This window comes from Balaenoptera musculus, chromosome 1, assembly GCF_009873245.2.
Source record: "Balaenoptera musculus isolate JJ_BM4_2016_0621 chromosome 1, mBalMus1.pri.v3, whole genome shotgun sequence".
NCBI classification, from domain to species: domain Eukaryota; kingdom Metazoa; phylum Chordata; class Mammalia; order Artiodactyla; family Balaenopteridae; genus Balaenoptera; species Balaenoptera musculus.
In genome coordinates, this window is record NC_045785.1 from 34,771,746 (window position 1) to 34,791,877 (window position 20,132).

General features: G+C 39.6%; 1 protein-coding gene across 3 annotated transcripts in view; it reads left to right on the forward strand.

The window, feature by feature from the left end:
- The window catches only part of CCDC30 (coiled-coil domain containing 30), a 159,687-nt gene that overhangs the window by 110,351 nt on the left and 29,204 nt on the right, over positions 1 to 20,132 (forward strand). For all 3 annotated transcript variants that reach the window (XM_036832536.1, XM_036832547.1, XM_036832556.1), the window contains one exon: positions 7,414 to 7,576. In XM_036832536.1, the coding sequence (XP_036688431.1) occupies positions 7,414 to 7,576 (163 nt within the window). The remainder of the gene's footprint in view (positions 1 to 7,413; positions 7,577 to 20,132) is intronic.

The following is a 20,132-nucleotide window of genomic DNA, read 5'->3' on the forward strand; positions in this document are numbered from 1 at the left end:
ATAAACCTTTAGCCAGACTCGTCAAGAAAGAAAGAGAGAAGACTCAAGTCAATAGAATTAGTAATGAAAAAGGAGAAGTAACAACTGACACTGCACAAATACAAAGAATCATGAGAGATTACTACAAGCAACTATATGCCAATAAAATGGACAACTTGGAAGAAATGGACAAGTTTTTAGAAAAGCACAACCTTCCGAGACGGAAGCAGGCAGAAACTGAAAATATAAACAGACCAATCACAAGCACTGAAATTGAGACTGTGATTAAATATCTTCCAACAAACAAAAGCCCAGGATCAGATGGCTTCACAGGCGAATTCTATCAAACATTTAGAGAAGAGCTAACACCTATCCTTCGCCAGCTCTTCCAAAATATAGCAGAGGGAGGAACACTGCCAAACTCATTCTATGAGGCCACCATACCTAAACCAGACAAAGATGTCACAAAGAAAGAAAACTACAGACCAATATCACTGATGAACATAGATGCAAAAATCCTCAACAAAATACTAGCAAACAGAATCCAACAACACATTAAAAGTATCGTACACCATGATCAAGTGGGGTTTATCCCAGGAATCCAAGCATTCTTCAGTATACACAAATCAATGAACGTGATAAACCATATTAACAAACTGAAGGAGAAAAACCATATGATCATCTCAATAGATGCAGAAAAAGCTTTTGACAAAATTCAACACCAATTTATGATAAAAACCCTCCAGAAAGTAGGCATAAAGGGAATTTACCTCAACATAATAAAGGCCATATATGACAAACCCACAGCCAACATCATTCTCAATGGTGAAAAACTGAAACCATTTCCACTAAGATCAGGAAGAAGGCAAGGTTGCCCACTCTCACCTCTGTTATTCAACATAGTTTTGGAAATTTTAGCCACAGCAATCAGAGAAGAAAAAGAAATAAAAGGAATCCAAATTGGAAAAGAAGAAGTAAAGTTGTCACTGTTTGCAGATGACATGATACTATACATAGAGAATCCTAAAGACACTACTAAATAATGACTAGAGCTAATTAATGAATTTGGTAAAGTAGCAGGATACAAAATTAATGCACAGAATTCTGTTGCATTCCTACACTAACGATGAAAAATCTGAAAGAGAAATTAAGGAAACCATCCCATTTACCATTGCAACAAAAAGAATAAAATACCTAGGAATAAACCTACCTAAGGAGACAAAAGACCTGTATGCAGAATACTATAAGACACTGTTGAAAGAAGTTAAAGATGATACAAACAGATGGAGAGATAAACCATGTTCTTGGATTAGAAGAATCAACATTGTGAAAATGACTCTACTACCCAAAGCAACCTACAGATTCAATGCAATCCCATCAAACTATCAATGGCATTTATCACAGAACTAGAACAAAAAATTTCACAATTTGTATGGAAACACAAAAGACCCCGAATAGCCAAAGCAATCTTGAGAAAGAAGAACGGAGCTGGAGGAATCAGGCTCCCTGACTTCAGACTATACTATAAAGCTACAGTAATCAAGACAGTATGGTACTGGCACAAAAAGAGAAATATAGATCAATGGAACAGGATAGAAAGCCCAGAGAAAAACCCACACACCTATCGTCAACTAACCTATGACAAAGCAGGCAAGGATATACAATTGGAGAAAAGACAGTTTCTTCAATAAGTGGTGCTGGGAAAACTGGACATCTACATGTAAAAGAATGAAATGAGAACACTCCCTAACACCATACACAAAAATAAACTCAAAATGGATTGGAGACCTAAATGTAAGACCGGACACTATACAACTCTTAGAGGAAAACATAGGAAGAACTCTCTTTGACATAAATCACAGCAAGATCTTTTTTGATCTACCTCCTAGAGAAATGGAAATAAAAACAAATATAAACAAATGGGACCTAATGAAACTTTGAAGCTTTTGCACAGCAAAGGAAACTACAAACAAGACGAAAAGACAACCCTCAGAATGGGAGAAAATATTTCCAAACTAATCAACGGAGAAAGGATTAGTCTCCAAAATATATAAACAGCTCATGCAGCTCAATATTAAAAAAAACAAACAACCCAATCAAAAAATGGGCAGAAGACCTAAATAGACATTTCTCCAAAAAAGACATACAGATGGCCAAGAAGCACATGAAAAGCTGCTCAACGTCACTAATTATTGGAGAAATGCAAATCAAAACTACAATGAGGTATCACCTCACACCAGTTAGAATGGGCATCATCAGAAAATCTACAGACAACAGATGCTGGAGAGGGTGTGGAGGAAAGGGAACCCTCTTGCACTGTTGGTGGGAATGTAAATTGATACAGCCACTATGGAGAACAGTGTGGAGGTTCCTTAAAAATCTAAAAATAGAATTACCATATGACCCAGCAATCCCACTACTGGGCATATACCCAGAGAAAACCATAATTCAAAAAGACACATGCACCCCAGTGTTCATTGCAGCACTATTTACAATAGCCAGGTCAGGGATGCACCCTAAATACCCATCGACAGACAAATGGATAAAGATGTGGTACATATATACAATGGACTATTACTCAGCCATAACAAGGAACGAAATTGGGTCATTTGTAGAGAGGTGGTTGGATCTAGAGACTGTCATACAGAGTGAAGTAAGTCAGAAAGAGAAAAACAAATACCGTATATTAACGTATATATGTGGAACCTAGAAAACTGGTACAGATGAACCGGTTTGCAGGGCAGAAATAGAGACACAGATGTAGAGAACAAACATATGGACACCAAGGGGGGAAAGTGGTGGGGAGTTGTGGTGTGATGAACTGGGAGATTGGGATTGACATATATACACTAATATGTATAAAATGGATAACTAATAAGAAAAAAAAAGAAATATGTAGAAGAAACATGTGAACTAAGTATAGGAAAATGAAATATGGAGGGAAGTTATTTTCCACAACAAAGGAGACTATCTAGTACACATTGTTTTGTAACCTGAGGAGAGCAACCCCAATTTAGATATTTATGTTGTAACCTACTTTTTTCACTTAAAATAGTATAATCTGTTTACCTGCCATTGAATCTTCTTCTAGAACATTATTTTAATAACATGCCATAATTTATTTACTCAGTCCTTTATTGTTGGACATCTACATTTTTCCCAGTTTCTTGCTATAGGAAACAATAACATAATATATACCCTCCTAGCCAAATTTTTATGCATATCCTTTATTTCCTTGGGATAAATTCCAGCAAGTATAATTATAATATAACTGCCTATCATAAAATTTCAAATATTGAAGAGCTATATAAAATAAAAGGCATACGTTCTTCAGAATTTTACCCTTCAGCAATAACCACTTTAAGTGGTTGCTGTGTATTTCTCATATATTTTTCTATGTTTATGCATATATTTTTTATTCTAGTTTTATTTTCTTTTAAGTTGAATCATTTTACTCTATTGCTTTGGAATTTGCATTTTTAACCTAACAATATAACATGGACATCTTATTAGCCACTTAGTAGCTGTATCACCTTGGGCAAATTTCTTATCCTCTGTGCCTGTCCACGCCTACCTCATAGCATCAGCGTGTGGATTGGATGAGTTATAGCAGTTGGCTTGTGTCAGTGTCTGGCACATACTAAGCACTTGTATCAGTCAGGGTTCAAACAAAGAAGTAAAAGCAGTAGGAGGAATATGTATTTATCAATAATAAGAGATTTGTTACAGAGAGCTCGTCTTATACAGTTGTGGGAACAGGTTACACAGTCTGTAAGGCTGACATCTTTGTTTCTTATGCTGGAACTTGAAGTCCGCAGGGCAACCAGTCAGGAAGTGAAAATGGATATAAAGTGAGGGAGAGCTGGAACCCATGAGCACAAGCTGAACCGCAGAGGCTGGCCTAGAACTCAGGTCAGTTTCACTGCCTCCAACCTTGATAAAGTAGGGAGAAGCTGGTCCCCCTCATCAAGGAGCTAAAAAGACACCTGGCCCAGGAGACGGAGAAGATGAAGGAGGATGAGAGGGAAGGTGGAGCAGTTGCAGGCCCAGCTGTCACCTCACGCCACGGTGAGCAGCTTATAAGCATCAACAGTATGAGCTGCAGAAGCACCTGCTCTGATTTTCCAAGTGTAAAAATGCTTCACTTCCACCCTCCAAATCTTGCACAAATAGATCTCTTGTAGCCTACTCTAACCAGAAACATACATGGAAGGAATTCCTAGCCAAGTTGACACATTTTACAAAGCCACTACTGCCAAGGTGTTATTATTGTTGTTATTTCTATATTTGATGTTACTGTTGTCAAAATCATCATCTTCTTCTCTTCAGCGAAGTGGAATATTCATTTTGGCTAGAAAAAAATGTTTGGGGATAAGGGAAGTGGCAAAAAAAAAAAAAAAAGAGAGACTAGAAAGGTAAGGTAGGCTTGGTCATGCTGAGCCTAACTAGCTACATTATGGAGTTTGGACTTGTTCATGGGTGAGATTGGTCTATAGTTTTCCTTTCTTGTAGTGTCTTTATCTGGTTTTGCTCTTAGGGTATGCCGGCCTCATAGAATTAGTTAGGAAGTGTCCCCTCTTCTTCAATTTTTCTGGGAGAGATTGTAGAGAAATGGTATCATTTCTTCCTTAAATATTTAGTAGAATTCACCATCTGGGCCTAGTGCTTTATTTTTTGGAAGGCTATTAAGTATTGATTCAATTTCTGTAATAGATATAGGCCAGTTCAGATTATCTATTTCTCCTTGTGTAAATTTTAGTAGATTGCGTCTTTCAAGGAATTGGTCCATTTTATCTGTTATCCAATTTGTGGGCATAAAGTTGTTCATACTATCCCTCTATTGTCCTTTTAATGTCCATAGGATCAGTAGTGATGATGATGATCCTGCTTTCATTTCTGATATTAGTAATTTGTGTCTTCTCTAGCCTGGCTAGAGGTTTATCAATTTTATTGAGTTTTTCAAAGAACCAGCTTTGGTTTCATGGTTTTTCTCTACTGTTTTCCTGTTTTCAATTTTATTGATTTCTCCTCTAATCTTTATTATTTCTTTTCTTCTGCTTTATTTAGGCTTATATTAGTCTTCTTTCTCTAGTTTCCTAAGATAGAAGCTTAGATTATTGATTTTCAATCTTTCTTCTTTTATAATATTTACATTTAATGCTATAAGTTTCTCTCCAAGCACTGCTTTTGCCGCATCCCACAAATTTCATAAGTTGTGTTTTCATTTTCATGTAAAATACACGTAGTTTAAAATAATTTTAAGATTTGTCTTTGACACATGTATTGTTGTTTTTTTTTTTAAATATCTCGTGATCTCACCTATTTTTTTTTAATTTTTTTTTAATTATTTATTTATTTATTTATTTATTTATTTATTTATGGCTGTGTTAGGTCTTCGTTTCTGTACGAGGGCTTTTCTCTAGTTGCGGCAAGCGGGGGCCACTCTTCATCGCGGTGCGCCGGCCTCTCACTATCCCGGCCTCTCTTGTTGCGGAGCACAGGCTCCAGACGCGCAGGCTCAGTAATTATGGCTCACGGGCCTAGTTGCTCCGCGGCATGTGGGATCCTCCCAGACGAGGGCTTGAACCCGTGTTGCCTGCATTGGCAGGCAGATTCTCAACCACTGCGCCACCAGGGAAGCCCACATGTATTGTTTAGATAGAAGTATGTTTGTTTAATCTCCAAATATTTTGTGATTTTCCACCTTTCTGTTATGGATTTATAGTTTCATAATATTTTAAACAGTTGTATAGCATTTTGTTACATAGATATATCATAATTTATATAAAATGTTTTTTAGACTTTTTACTGTTATAAAATAATTTTTTAAAATATTTTATTTATTTATTTATTTATTTGGTTGTGCTGGGTCTTGGTTGCAGCAGGTGGGCTCCTTAGTTGTGGCTTGCCGGCTTCTTAGTTGTGGCATGCAAACTCTTAGTTGCAGCATGCATGTGGGATCTAGTTCCCTGACCAGGGATCAAACCCGGGCCCCCTGCATTGGGAGCATGGAGACTTAACCACTGTGCCACCAGGGAAGTCCCTAAAATAATTTTATAATTAATATCCTGACACATAAGACTTTGTAACTATAACGAAGTATGAGAAGTGTTATACTAAGGGAGGTTTAGGATGCTCAGACACATAGCAGGGACACCTAATTTGGTCTAGGAAGCTCGAGAAAGCCTTCCTCAAAGAAAGCTATTTAAGCTGAGAGTCAAGTAGTTGTTATGGGAAAGCTAAGTGGAAAATATCAGGCAAAGGAAGGCCTGGAAGAGGAGGATAGGGAAAAGGTTGGAGTTGCAGGGGAGGAATAAGTGTGGAGAATGACTTGTTTCAGGAAGTGAAAAAGTGCATTTTGCCTGGAACAAAATGTTTGAGGGTAGAGGAAGTGGCAAGAAAATGAGGCTGGAAAGGTAAGCTAGCTAACAAACCATATTAAAGGAATTCCCACACTGCTGAGGGCCCGGGTGGGTTCAGTCCCTGGTCAGGGAACTAAGATCCCAAAGTCCAAAAAAAGAATTTTTACTTTATCTTAAGAGTAAAGGAGGGCTTCCCTGGTGGCGCAGTGGTTGAGAATCCGCCTGCCAATGCAGGGGACACGGGTTCGAGCCCTGGTCTGGGAGGATCCCACATGCCGCGGAGCAACTGAGCCCGTGAGCCACAACTACTGAGCCTGCGCGCCTGGAGCCTGTGCTCCACAATGGGAGAGGCTGCGATAGTGATAGGCCCACGCACCGTGACGAAGAGTGGCCCCCGCTTGCCACAACTGGAGAAAAGCCCTCGCACAGCAACGAAGACCCAACACAGCCAAAAATAAATAAATAAATAAATTTATTTTAAAAAAAAAAAGAGTAAAGGAGAATGCTACAGCAGTGTTAACATGTGTGCATTAGTATCAATAGTGTTTGTAACTAACAACCCTATATTAAAGCAAGAAGATGATGGGATTCAACTCGTGAAGCACTGAGAACAAGTACAAAGAATATAGAATCCCGGGGACTTCCCTGAGGGTCCAGTGGTTAAGACTCCTCGCTTCCACTGCAGGGGGCATGGGTTTGATCCCTGGGCACGGCCAAAAAAAAAAAGAAAGAATAAAGAGTTTGGAATTAGAGCCCTACCTCCATCTTTTCCTAGCCGTGTGACCTGGAGCAAGTTAATTAAACCTCTCTGTGCCACAGCTTCCTCTGGTAAATAAGGAAAATTATTTCTTCTTCATAGGGTGGTTTTCAGGAGTGAGAGAGAAAACTAAGGAAAACTTCTGTCACAAAGGAGTTTCCTTTGATGTTGGTCCCTTTATCTTATGGACACCTACCTTAACTCAGTGAACCAAAAAAATCCCCTGTGCCCAGTGTAACAATTTTAGGTCGAAGAGTTTCTTTTGCAGAACTTTGCAATTCACAGTGTGGTTTAATGTACATTAATTGCCCTCAGGAAACTCCTAGATCAGAATATGAATGAGCTACAAAAGCAAGTGAAAATCTTAAAGGATAAAGAGAATCAACTGGAAATGACCAGTTCTCAGCAACAATCCAGAATTCAGCAACAAGAGGCCCAACTTAAACAATTGGAATATGAAAAAAGAAAATCTGATGAGGTAAGAAAGCAAATAGGTATGCTTCTCAGTTCCCCTATTCCCTTAGACCTAATTGATAGCTAATAAGAGCTAATAATTATTGAATGCCTAGCACTTTACCCATTAAGTTTAGTCAGGATTCAGTCAGGAAAGCAGAATCTACTCTAGGTATTGCAAGCAAGAAGGAATTTAACACGGGGAATAACATGCTTACAGAACTGTTGGAAGGGAGAGGTAGGGGTAAGTAGAAGGTTGCCAGCTTTCAATAAATCCAGAAGTTCAGAAATCACAGGAAAACCAACTCCTGCAGCACCAAAGTGGGAGATTTGCAGGAACTCTCCCTGAAGCCCTTACAAAAGTCTCATCTGCTATCTTCCCATTCATCTACCTGGTAGTGTTACCCGGATACTGGATTTGCCTCTTGGTAGGTGTTGAGCCAAAAGATACAGCCAAGCCAAAGAACAGGAGAAGGAAGGATTTGTTACTTGCAGCAAGTAAGAACACCAGGGCTCTCTCCCAAAGCAGTGTCTCCTTGAACAGCAAAATTGGGGAAGTTTTAAGCTAAGGGTACATGCATATTCATGAAGGAGCTTGAGCAGAGGAAAATTCAGCATAGAATTGGGGCAAAGGTCCATAGAGTCCAAGCTTTAGTTGACTGAAGTCATGAGGGTCAACATCATCATTCTGTCCTCCACCTAGGTGGGGGTCTTACTTCCTGTAGAACTCAAAGACGTGTATCAGATTGTTATGTATATCCCTTGAGGAGGAACTAGGACTAGATTTATCGCTGAACTATTGTGTCTTGACTGCTTTTCCTTTGTTCTTACATTCCCTCACTTCCCTTAAGATCATTAATTACTGAGACCTGTTCAAGGACAAGCATTTTGGCCAGGCTTAGATCACAAAATGGATTAGACCAAAAATGGCTTCTGTCAAGAAAGCCATGCCTGGTTCTTTCTCCAGGGACCCCCTACCATATCTGCTTCCAGTAGTGCTAGAGGAGAACAGTGGCTTTTCCTGTGCTTTCTCCCATGCTTTCCAAACTGTGTGCAGCTGCCTTTCATTTGCAGAAACCAAACTGGAACTCTGCTGTCAAGGGAGTTTGGGAAATGTTTTCAGACTTCCAACCTTGCAGCGCAGGGGACAGCTTAGAAAAATAGGGGCCCTGGTAAGCAATGTCACAGTCCACTTTGTATAGTCAGCTTCCAAACAAACCCTTTTACCCAATATTTAACCTTATAAACAATAAGAAGAATAGTATGCTTGAGAAGCAAGAAGAACTACAATTCTCCAGCCTGTGGAAGGAAAACCACATTCACAGAAAGATAGACAAAATGAAAAGGCAGAGGACTTTATACCAGATGAAGGAACAAGATAAAACCCCAGAAAAGCAACTAAATGAAGTGGAGATAGGCAACCTTCCAGAAAAACAATTCAGAATAATGATAGTGAAGATGATCCAGGACCTCGGAAAAAGAATGGAGGGAAAGATCAGGAAGATGCAAGGAGTGTTTAACAAAGACCTAAAGAATTAAAAAACAAACACCTAGAAGAATTAAAGCACAAACAAACAGAGATGAACAATACAATAACTGAAATGAAAAATACACTACAAGGAATCAATAGCAGAATAACTGAGGGAGAAGAACAGATAAGTGACCTGGAAGACAGAATGGTGGAATTCACTGCCATGGAACAGAATAAAGAAAAAAGAATGAAAAGAAATGAAGACAGCCTGAGAGACCTCTGGGACAACATTAAATGCAACAACATTCACATTATAGGGGTCTCAGAAGGAGAAGAGAGGAGAAAGGACCTGAGAAAATATTTGAAGAGATTATAGTCAAAAACTTCCATAACATGGGAAAGGAAATAGCCAACCAAGTCCAGGAAGCACAGAGACTCGCAGGCAGGATAAACCCAAGGAGAAACACACTGAGACACACAGTAATCAAATTGACAAAAATTAAAGACAAAGGAAAATTATTGAAAGCAACAAGGGAAAAACAGCAAATAACATACAAGGGAACTCCCATAAGGTTAACAGCTGATTTCTCAGCAGAAAATCTACAAGCCAGAAGGGAGTGGCATGATATATTTAAAGTGATGAAAGGGAAGAACCTACAACTAAGATTACTCTACCCGGCAAGGATCTCATTAAGATTCAACTGAGAAATCAAAAGTTTTACAGACAAGCAAAAGCTAAGAGAATTCAGCACCACCAAACCAGCTCTACAGCAAAGCTAAAGGAACTTCTCTAAACGGAAAACACAAGAGAAGAAAAGGACCTACAGACACAAACCCATAACAATTAAGAAAATGGTACTAGGAACATACATATCAATAATTACCCTAAACGTGAATGGATTAAATGCTCCAACCAAAAGACACAGGCTCGCTGAATGGATACAAAAACAAGACCCATCTATATGCTGTCTACAAGAGACCCACTTCAGACCTAGGGACACATACAAACTGAAAGTGAGGGAATGGAAAAAGATATTCCATGCAAATGGAAATCAAAAGAAAGCTGGAGTAGCAATACTCATATCAGATAAAATAGACTTTAAAATAAGGAATGTTACAAGAGACAAGGAAGGACACTACATAATGATCAAGGGATTAATCCAAGAAGAAGATATAACAATTATAAATATATATGCACCCAACATAGGAGCTCCTCAGTACATAAGGCAACTGCTAACAGCTATAAAAGAGGAAATCGACAGTAACACAATAATAGTGGGGGACTTTAACACCTCACTTACACCAATGGACAGATCACCCAGACAGAAAATTAATAAGGAAACAGAAGCTTTAAATGACACAATAGACCAGATAGATTTAATTGATATTTATAGGACATTCTATCCAAAAACAGCAGATTACACTTTCTTCTCAAGGGCACACGGAACATTCTCCAGGACAGATCACATCTTGGATCACAAATCAAGCCTCAGTAAATTTAAGAAAATCGAAATCATATCAAGCATCTTTTCTGACCACAAAGCTATGAAATTAGAAATCAATTACAGGGAAAAAAACATAAAAAACACAAACATATGGAGGCTAAACAATACGTTACTAAATAACCAAGAGATCACTGAAGAAATCAAAGAGGAAATCAAAGAATACCTAGAGACAAATGACAATGAAAACACAATGATCCAAAACCTGCGGGATGCATCAAAAGCAGTTCTAAGAGGGAAGTTTTTAGCAATACAAGCCTACCTCAAGAAACAAGAAAAATCTCAAATAAACAATCTAACCCTATGCCTAAAGGAACTAGTGAAAGAAAAACAAACAAAACCCAAAGTTAGTAGAAGGAAAGAAATCATAAAGATCAGAGCAGAAATAAAAGAAATAGAAACAAAGAAAAGAATAGCAAAGATCAATAAAACTAAAAGCTGGTTCTTTGAGAAGATAAACAAAATTGATAAACCTTTAGCCAGACTCATCAAGAAAAAGAGGGAGAGGACTCAAATCAATAAAATTAGAAATGAAAAAGGAGAAGTTACAACAGACACCACAGAAATACAAAGCATCCTAAGAGATTACTACAAGCAACTATATGCCAATAAAATGGACAACATTGAAGAAATGGACAAATTCTTTGAAATGTATAACCTTCCAAGTCTCAACCAGGAAGAAATAGAAAATATGAATAAACCAATCACAAGTAATGAAATTGAAACTGTGCTTAAAAATCTTCCAACAAACAAAAGTCCTGGACCAGATGGCTTCACAGGTGAATTCTATCAAACATTTAGAGAAGAGCTAACACCCATCCTTCTCAAACTCTTCCAAAAAATTGCAGAAGAAGGAACACTCCCAAACTCATTCTATGAGGCCACCATCTCCCTGATGCCAAAGCCAGACAAAGATACTACAAAAAAAGAAAATTATAGACCAATATCACTGATGAATATAGATGCAAAAGTCCTCAACAAAATCCAACAACATATTACAAGGATCATATACGATGATCAAGTGGGATTTACCCCAGGGATGCAAGGATTCTTCAGTATATGCAAATCAATCACTGTGATACACCATATTAACAAATTGAAGAATAAAAACCATATGATCATCTCAATAGATGCAGAAAAAGCTTTTGACAAAATTCAACACCCATTTATGATAAAAACTCTCCAGAAAGTGGGCATAGTGGGAACCTACCTCAACATAATAAAGGCCATATACGACAAACCCACAGCAAACATCATTCTCAATGGTGAAAACTGAAAGCATTTCCTCTAAGATCTGGAACAAGACAAGGATGTCCACTCTTGCCACCATTATTCAACATAGTTTTGGAAGTCCTAGCCACAGCAATCAGAGAAGAAAAAGAAAAAAAAAGAATACAAATTGGAAAAGAAGAAGTAAAACTGTCACTGTTTGCAGATGATATGATACTATACATAGAGAATCCTAAAGGTGCCACCAGAAAACTACTAGAGCTAATCGATGAATCTGGTAAAGTTGCAGGATACAAAATTAATGCACAAAAATCTCTTGCATTCCTAGACACCAACAATGAAAGATCAGAAAGAGAAATTAAGGAAACAATCCCATTCACCATTGCAACAAAAAGAATAAAATACCTAGGAATAAACCTACCTAAGGAGGTAAAAGACCTGTACTCAGAAAACTGTACGACACTGATGAAAGTAATCAAAGATGACACAAACAGTTGGAGAGATATACCATGTTCTTGAATTGGAAGAATCCATATTGTGAAAATATTGGACTATACTACCCAAAGCAATCTACAGATTCAATGCAATCCCTATCAAATTACCAGTGGCATTTTTTACAGAACTAGAACAAAAAAATCTTAAAATTTGTATGGAGACACAAAAGACCCCAAATAGCCAAAGCAGTCTGAGGGGAAAATGTAGCACTGGAGGAATCAGACTCCCTCACTTCACACTATGCTACAAAGCTACAGTAAACAAGACAATATGGTGGTGGTACAAAAACAGAAATATAGATCAATGGAACAGGATAGAAGGCCCAGAGATAAACCCACACACCTATTGTCAACTAATCTATGACAAAGGAGGCAAGGATATACAGTGGAAAAAAGACAGCCTCTTCAATAAGTGGTGCTGGGAAAACTGGACAGCTACGTGTAAAAGAATAAAATTAGAACACTTCCTAACACCATACACAAAAATAAACTCAAAATGGATTAGAGACCTAAATGTAAGACTGGACACTATACAACTCTTAGAGGAAAACATAGGAAGAACACTCTTTGACATAAATCACAGCAAGATCATTTTTGATCCACCTCCTAGAGAAATGGAAATAAAAACAAAAATAAACAAATGGGACCTAATGAAACTTTAAAGCTTTTGCAAAGCAAAGGAAACTGCAAACAAGACGAAAAGACAACCCTCAGAATGGGAGAAAATATTTGCAAACTAATCAACGGAGAAAGGACTAATCTCCAAAATATATAAACAGCTCATGCAGCTCAATATTAAAAAAAACAAACAACCCAACCAAAAAATGGGCAGAAGACCTAAATAGACATTTCTCCAAAAAAGACATACAGATGGCCAAGAAGCACATGAAAAGCTGCTCAACGTCACTAATTATTAGAGAAATGCAAATCAAAACTACAATGAGGTATCACCTCACACCAGTTAGAATGGGCATCATCAGAAAATCTACAGACAACAGATGCTGGAGAGGGTGTGGAGAAGAGGGAACCCTCTTGCACTGTTGGTGGGAATGTAAATTGATACAGCCACTATGGAGAACAGTGTGGAGGTTCCTTAAAAAACTAAAAATAGAATTACCATATGACCCAGCAATCCCACTACTGGGCATATACCCAGAGAAAACCATAATTCAAAAAGACACATGCACCCCAGTGTTCATTGCAGCACTATTTACAATAGCCAGGTCATGGAAGCAACCTAAATGCCCATTGACAGACGAATGGATAAAGAAGATGTGGTACATATATACAATGGAATATTACTCAGCCATAACAAGGAACGAAATTGAGTCATTTGTAGAGACGTGGATGGATCTAGAGACTGTCATACAGAGTGAAGTAAGTCAGAAAGAGAAAAACAAATATCGTATATTAACACATATGTGGAACCTAGAAAACTGGTATAGATGAACTGGTTTGCAGGGCAGAAATAGAGACACAGATGTAGAGAACAAACATATGGACACCTAGGGTGGAAAGCGACGGTGGGGGGGGGGGGGTGCCGGGAGGGGTTGGCTGGTGGTGGGATGAGTTGGGAGATTGGGATTGACATATATACACTAATATGTTTAAAATAGATAACTAATAAGAACCTGCTGTATTAAAAAAATTAAATTAAAAATTTTTTTTTAAAAAATGAAGAATAGTATGCTTTCCCCTAATAGGATGCACTATCACTCATATAAATGAAAATGAAATCACACAACTCAGATTGGGACTTGAACCCAGCAAAAACCCAGACTGGGACTTGAGCCCACTGTCTTAATTGAGATCACACACCTGGTCTCAGGACTTAATGAAGCTGAGGTTCTTCTGTCTCATCTCAGAAAGAACTCAGTGGATAACAAAGTGATAGGTAAGAAATGGATTTATTTAGAGAGAAACATTTTCCATAGACAGAATGCAGTCCATCTCAAAAGGCCAGAGCAGCCCTGGGAGAAACTCACTCCACAGACAGAGTGTGGGCCATCTCAGAAGGTGAGAGGCCCCGAAATATGACGTGGTTAATTTTTATAGGCTGGGTAATTTCATAGGCTAATGAGTGGGAGGATTATTCCAACTATTTTGGAGAAGGGACAGGGATTTGCAGGAATTGGGCGACTGCCCACTTTTTGGACTTTTATGGTTGGCCTCAGAACTGTCACGGCACCTGTGGGTATGTCGTTTAGCTAATTACAACGAGCATATAATGAGGCTCAAAGTCTACTGGAAGTCGAATCTTCTGCCATCTTTGACCTAATCGGTTCCAACCAGTTTTTGTCGTATCCTCAACAGCTATGTCATTCTTTTAAAGGTTGTGCCCTGCCTCCTGTTTCACTGATACACTTAACTTCTCAGAGTCCCAGCAGCATCTGTGGTCATTTGGGGGTAATGTTAATTGCTGCTTCTTCAGTCTCAATCCATATGGATATACTAACTTTAAAACTTAATTATAAGTTAACTACCAGAGGGAGTAGGGGCAAGATGGCGGAAGAGTAAGACGTGGAGATCACCTTCCTTCCCACAGATACAGTAGAAATACATCTACACGTGGAACTTCTCCTACAGAACACCCACTGAACGCTGGCAGAAGACGTCAGACCTCCCAAAAGGCAAGAAAATCCCCACGTACTTGGGTAGGGTAAAAGAAAAAAGAAATAACAGAGACAAAAGAATAGGGACGGGACCTGCGCCAGTGGGAGGGAGCCGTGAAGGAGGAAAGGTTTCCAGGCACTAGGAAGCCCCTTTGCAGGCAGAGACTGTGGGTGGCAGAGGGGGGAAGCTTCGGAGCCGCGGAGGAGAACGCAGCCACGGGGGTGCGGAGGGCAAAGCGGAGAGACTCCCGCACAGAGGCTCGTCGCCAACCAGCACTCACCAGCCCGAGAGGCTTGTCTGCTCACTCGCCGGGGCGGGCGGGGGCTGGGAGCTGAGGCTCGGGCTTTGGTGCTAGCCGGGAGGGAGTCCGGGAAAAAGTCTGCAGCTGCCGAAGAGGAAAGAGACTTTTTCTTACCTCTTTGTTTCGCGGCGCGCAAGGAGAGGGGATTCAGAGCGCTGCCTAAACGAAATCCAGAGACGGGTGCGAGCCGCGGCTATCAGCGCGGATCCCACAGCAACAGGGGCGCAGAGGGAAAAACGGAGAGATTCCCACACAGAGGCTCAGCGCCGAGCAGCGCTCACCAGCCCCGAGAGGCTTGTCTGCTCACCCGCTGGGGCAGGCGGGGCTGGGAGCTGAGGCGCGGGCTTCGGTCGGATCGCAGGGAGAGGACTGGGGTTGGCGGCGTGAACACAGCCTGAAGGGGTTGGCGTGCCGCGGCAAGCCGGGAGGGAGCCGGAGAGGAGGTCTGCAGCCTCCGAAGAGGCAAGAGACTTTTTCTTGCCTCTTTGTTTCACGGCGCGCAAGGAGAGGGGATTCAGAGCACTGCCTAGACGAACTCCAGAGGCGGGCGCGAGCCGCGGCCATCAGCGCGGACCCCAGAGACTGGTAGGAAACGCTAAGGCAGCTGCTGCCGCCACCAAGAAGCCTGTGTGCGAGCACAAGTCACTCTCCACACTGCCCCTCCCGGGAGCCGGTGCAGCTCGCCACTGCCAGGCTCCCGTGATCCGGGGACAACTTCCCCGGGATAACACACGGCGCGCCTCAGGCTGCTGCAACGTCACGACGCCTCTGACGCCGCAGGCTCGCCCCGCCTCCTCCGTACCGCTCCCTCCCCCCGCCTGAGTGACCCAGAGCCCCCGAAGCAGCTGCTCCTTTAACCCCGTTCTGTCTGGGCGGGGAACGGACGCCCTCAGGCGACGTACATGCAGAGGCGGGTCCAAATCCAAAGCTGAACGCTGGGAGCTGTACGAACAAAGAAGAGAAAGGGAAATCTCCCCCAGCAGCCTCAGAAGCAGCGGATTAAAGCTCCACAAACAACTTGATGTGCCTGAATCTGTTGAATACCTGAATAGACAACAATCATCCCAAATTCAAAAGGTGGACTTTAGGAGCAGGATATATTAATTTCCCCTTTTCCTTTTTTTGTGAGTGTATATGTGTATGCTTCTGGGTGAGATTTTGTCTGTATAGCTTTGCTTTCATCATCAGTCCTAGGGTTAGGTCCGTCCATTTTATTTTGTTTGTTTTTTTACTTAAAAAAAATTTTTTTTTCCTAATATATGTTTTCTTAATAATTTTTTCCGTATTTTCTATTTTTAGAAATTAAAAAAATTTTTAATAAGTTTTTTCATATTTTTTATTTTAAAAAATTAAAATTTATTTTTCTTAATAAATTTTTTTCTTAAAAATTTTTTTCTTATTTTTTACTATAAAAAATTAATAAATCTATTTTTAAAAATTAAAAAAAAATTTTTTTCTGAATACATTTACTCTTAATAATTTTTTTTCTTATTTTTTATTATAATAGCTTTATTTTATTTTATTTTATCCTCTTGTTTTCTTTCTATTTTTTTCTCCCTTTTATTCTGAGCTGTGTGGATGAAAGGCTCTTGGTGCTCCAGCCAGGCATCAGGGCTGTGCCTCTGAGATGGGAGAGCCAACTTCAGGACACTGGTCCACAAGAGACCTACCAGCTCCACGTAATACCAAACGGCAAAAATCTCTCAGAGATCTCCATCTCAACATCAAGACCCAGCTTCACTCAACGACCAGCAAGCTACAGGGCTGGACACCCTATGCCAAACAACTAGCAAGACAGGAACACAGCCCCATCCATTAGCAGGGAGGCTGCCTAAAATCATAAGGCCACAGACACCCCAAAACACACCACCAGACGTGGACGTGCCCACCAGAAAGACAAGATTCAACCTCATCCACCAGAACACAGGCAATAGTCCCCTCCACCAGGAAGCCTACACAACCCACTGAACCAACCTTACCCACTGGGGACAGATACCAAAAACAACGGGAACTACGAACCTGCAGCCTGTGAAAAGGAGACCCCAAACACAGTAAGATAAGCAAAATGAGACGACAGAAAAACACACAGCAGATGAAGGAGCAGGGTCAAAACACACCAGACCTAACAAATGAAGAGGAAATAGGTAGTCTACCTGAAAAAGAATTCAGAATAATGATAGTAAGGATGATCCAAAATCTTGGAAATAGAATAGACAAAATGCAAGAAACATTTAACAAGGACGTAGAAGAACTAAAGAGGAACCAAGCAACGATGAAAAACACAATAAATGAAATTAAAAATACTCTAGATGGGATCAATAGCAGAATAACTGAGGCAGAAGAAAGGATAAGTGACCTGGAAGATAAAATGGTGGAAATAACTACTGCAGAGCAGGATAAAGAAAAAAGAATGAAAAGAACTGAGGACAGTCTCAGAGACCTCTGGGACAACATTAAACGCACCAACATTCGAATTATAGGGGTCCCAGAAGAAGAAGAGAAAAAGAAAGGGACTGAGAAAATATTTGAAGAGATTATAGTTGAAAACTTCCCTAATATGGCAAAGGAAATAGTTAATCAAGTCCAGGAAGCACAGAGAGTCCCATACAGGATAAACCCAAGGAGAAACACGCCAAGACACATATTAATCAAACTGTCAAAAATTAAATATAAAGAAAACATATTAAAAGCAGCAAGGGAAAAACAACAAATAACACACAAGGGAATCCCCATAAGGTTAACATCTGATCTTTCAGCAGAAACTCTGCAAGCCAGAAGGGAGTGGCAGGATATACTTAAAGTGATGAAGGAGAAAAACCTACAACCAAGATTACTCTACCCAGCAAGGATCTCATTCAGATGTGATGGAGAAATTAAAACCTTTACAGACAAGCAAAAGCTGAGAGAGTTCAGCACCACCAAACCAGCTTTACAACAAATGCTAAAGGAACTTCTCTAGGCAAGAAACACAAGAGAAGGAAAACACCTACAATAACAAACCCAAAACATTTAAGAAAATGGGAATAGGAACATACATATCGATAATTACCTTGAATGTAAATGGATTAAATGCTCCCACCAAAAGACACAGACTGGCTGAATGGATACAAAAACAAGACCCGTATATATGCTGTCTACAAGAGACCCACTTCAGACCTAGAGACACATACAGACTGAAAGTGAGGGGATGGAAAAAGATATTCCATGCAAATGGAAATCAAAAGAAAGCTGGAGTAGCAATTCTCATATCAGACAAAATAGACTTTAAAATAAAGAATATTATAAGAGACAAAGAAGGACACTATATAATGATCAAGGGATTGATCCAAGAGGAAGCTATAACAATTATAAATATTTATGCACCCAACATAGGAGCACCTCAATACATAAGGCAAATACTAACAGCCATAAAAGGGGAAATTGACAGCAACACAATCATAGTAGGGGACTTTAACACCCCACTTTCACCAATGGACAGATCATCCAAAATGAAAATAAATAAGGAAACACAAGCTTTAAATGATACATTAAACAAGATGGACTTAATTGATATTTATAGGACATTCCACCCAAAAACAACAGAATACACATTTTTCTCAAGTGCGCATGGAACATTCTCCAGGATAGATCGTATCTTGGGTCACAAATCAAGCCTTGGTAAATTTAAGAAAATTGAAATCGTATCAAGTATCTTTTCCGACCACAATGCTATGAGACTAGATATCAATTACAGGAAAAGATGTGTAAAAAATACAAACACATGGAGGCTACACAATACACTACTTAATAACGAAGTGATCACTGAAGAAATCAAAGGGGAAATCAAAAAATACCTAGAAACAAATGACAATGGAGATACGACGACCCAAAACCTATGGGACGCAGCAAAAGCAGTGCTAAGAGGGAAGTTTATAGCAATACAAGCCTACCTCAAGAAACAGGAAACATCTCGAATAAACAACCTAACCTTGCACCTAAAGCAATTAGAGAAAGAAGAACAAAAAACCCCCAAAGCTAGCAGAAGGAAAGAAATCATAAAGATCAGGTCAGAAATAAATGAAAAAGAAATGAAGGAAACAATAGCAAAAATCAATAAAACTAAAAGCTGGTTCTTTGAGAAGATAAACAAAATTGATAAACCATTAGCCAGACTCATCAAGAGAAAAAGGGAGAAGACTCAAATCAATAGAATTAGAAATGAAAAAGGAGAAGTTACCACTGACACTGCAGAAATACAAAAGATCATGAGAGATTACTACAAGCAACTCTACGCCAATAAAATGGACAACCTGGAAGAAATGGACAGATTCTTAGAAATGCACAAACTGCCGAGACTGAACCAGGAAGAAATAGAAAATATGAACAGACCAATCACAAGCACTGAAATTGAAACTGTGATTAAAAACCTTCCAACAAACAAAAGCCCAGGACCAGATGGCTTCACAGGTGAATTCTATCAAACATTTAGAGAAGAGCTAACACCTATCCTTCTCAAACTCTTCCAAAATATTGCAGAGGGAGGAACACTCCCAAACTCATTCTACGAGGCCACCATCACCCTGATACCAAAACCAGACAAAGATGTCACAAAGAAAGAAAACTACAGGCCAATATCACTGATGAACATAGATGCAAAAATCCTCAACAAAATACTCGCAAACAGAATCCAACAGCACATTAAAAGGATCATACACCATGACCAAGTGGGGTTTATCCCAGGAATGCAAGGATTCTTCAACATACGCAAATCAATCAATGTGATACACCATATTAACAAATTGAAGGAGAAAAACCATATGATCATCTCAATAGATGCAGAGAAAGCTTTCGACAAAATTCAACACCCATTTATGATAAAAGCCCTGCAGAAAGTAGGCATAGAAGGAACTTTCCTCAACATAATAAAGGCCATATATGACAAACCCACAGCCAACATTGTCCTCAATGGTGAAAAACTGAAACCATTTCCA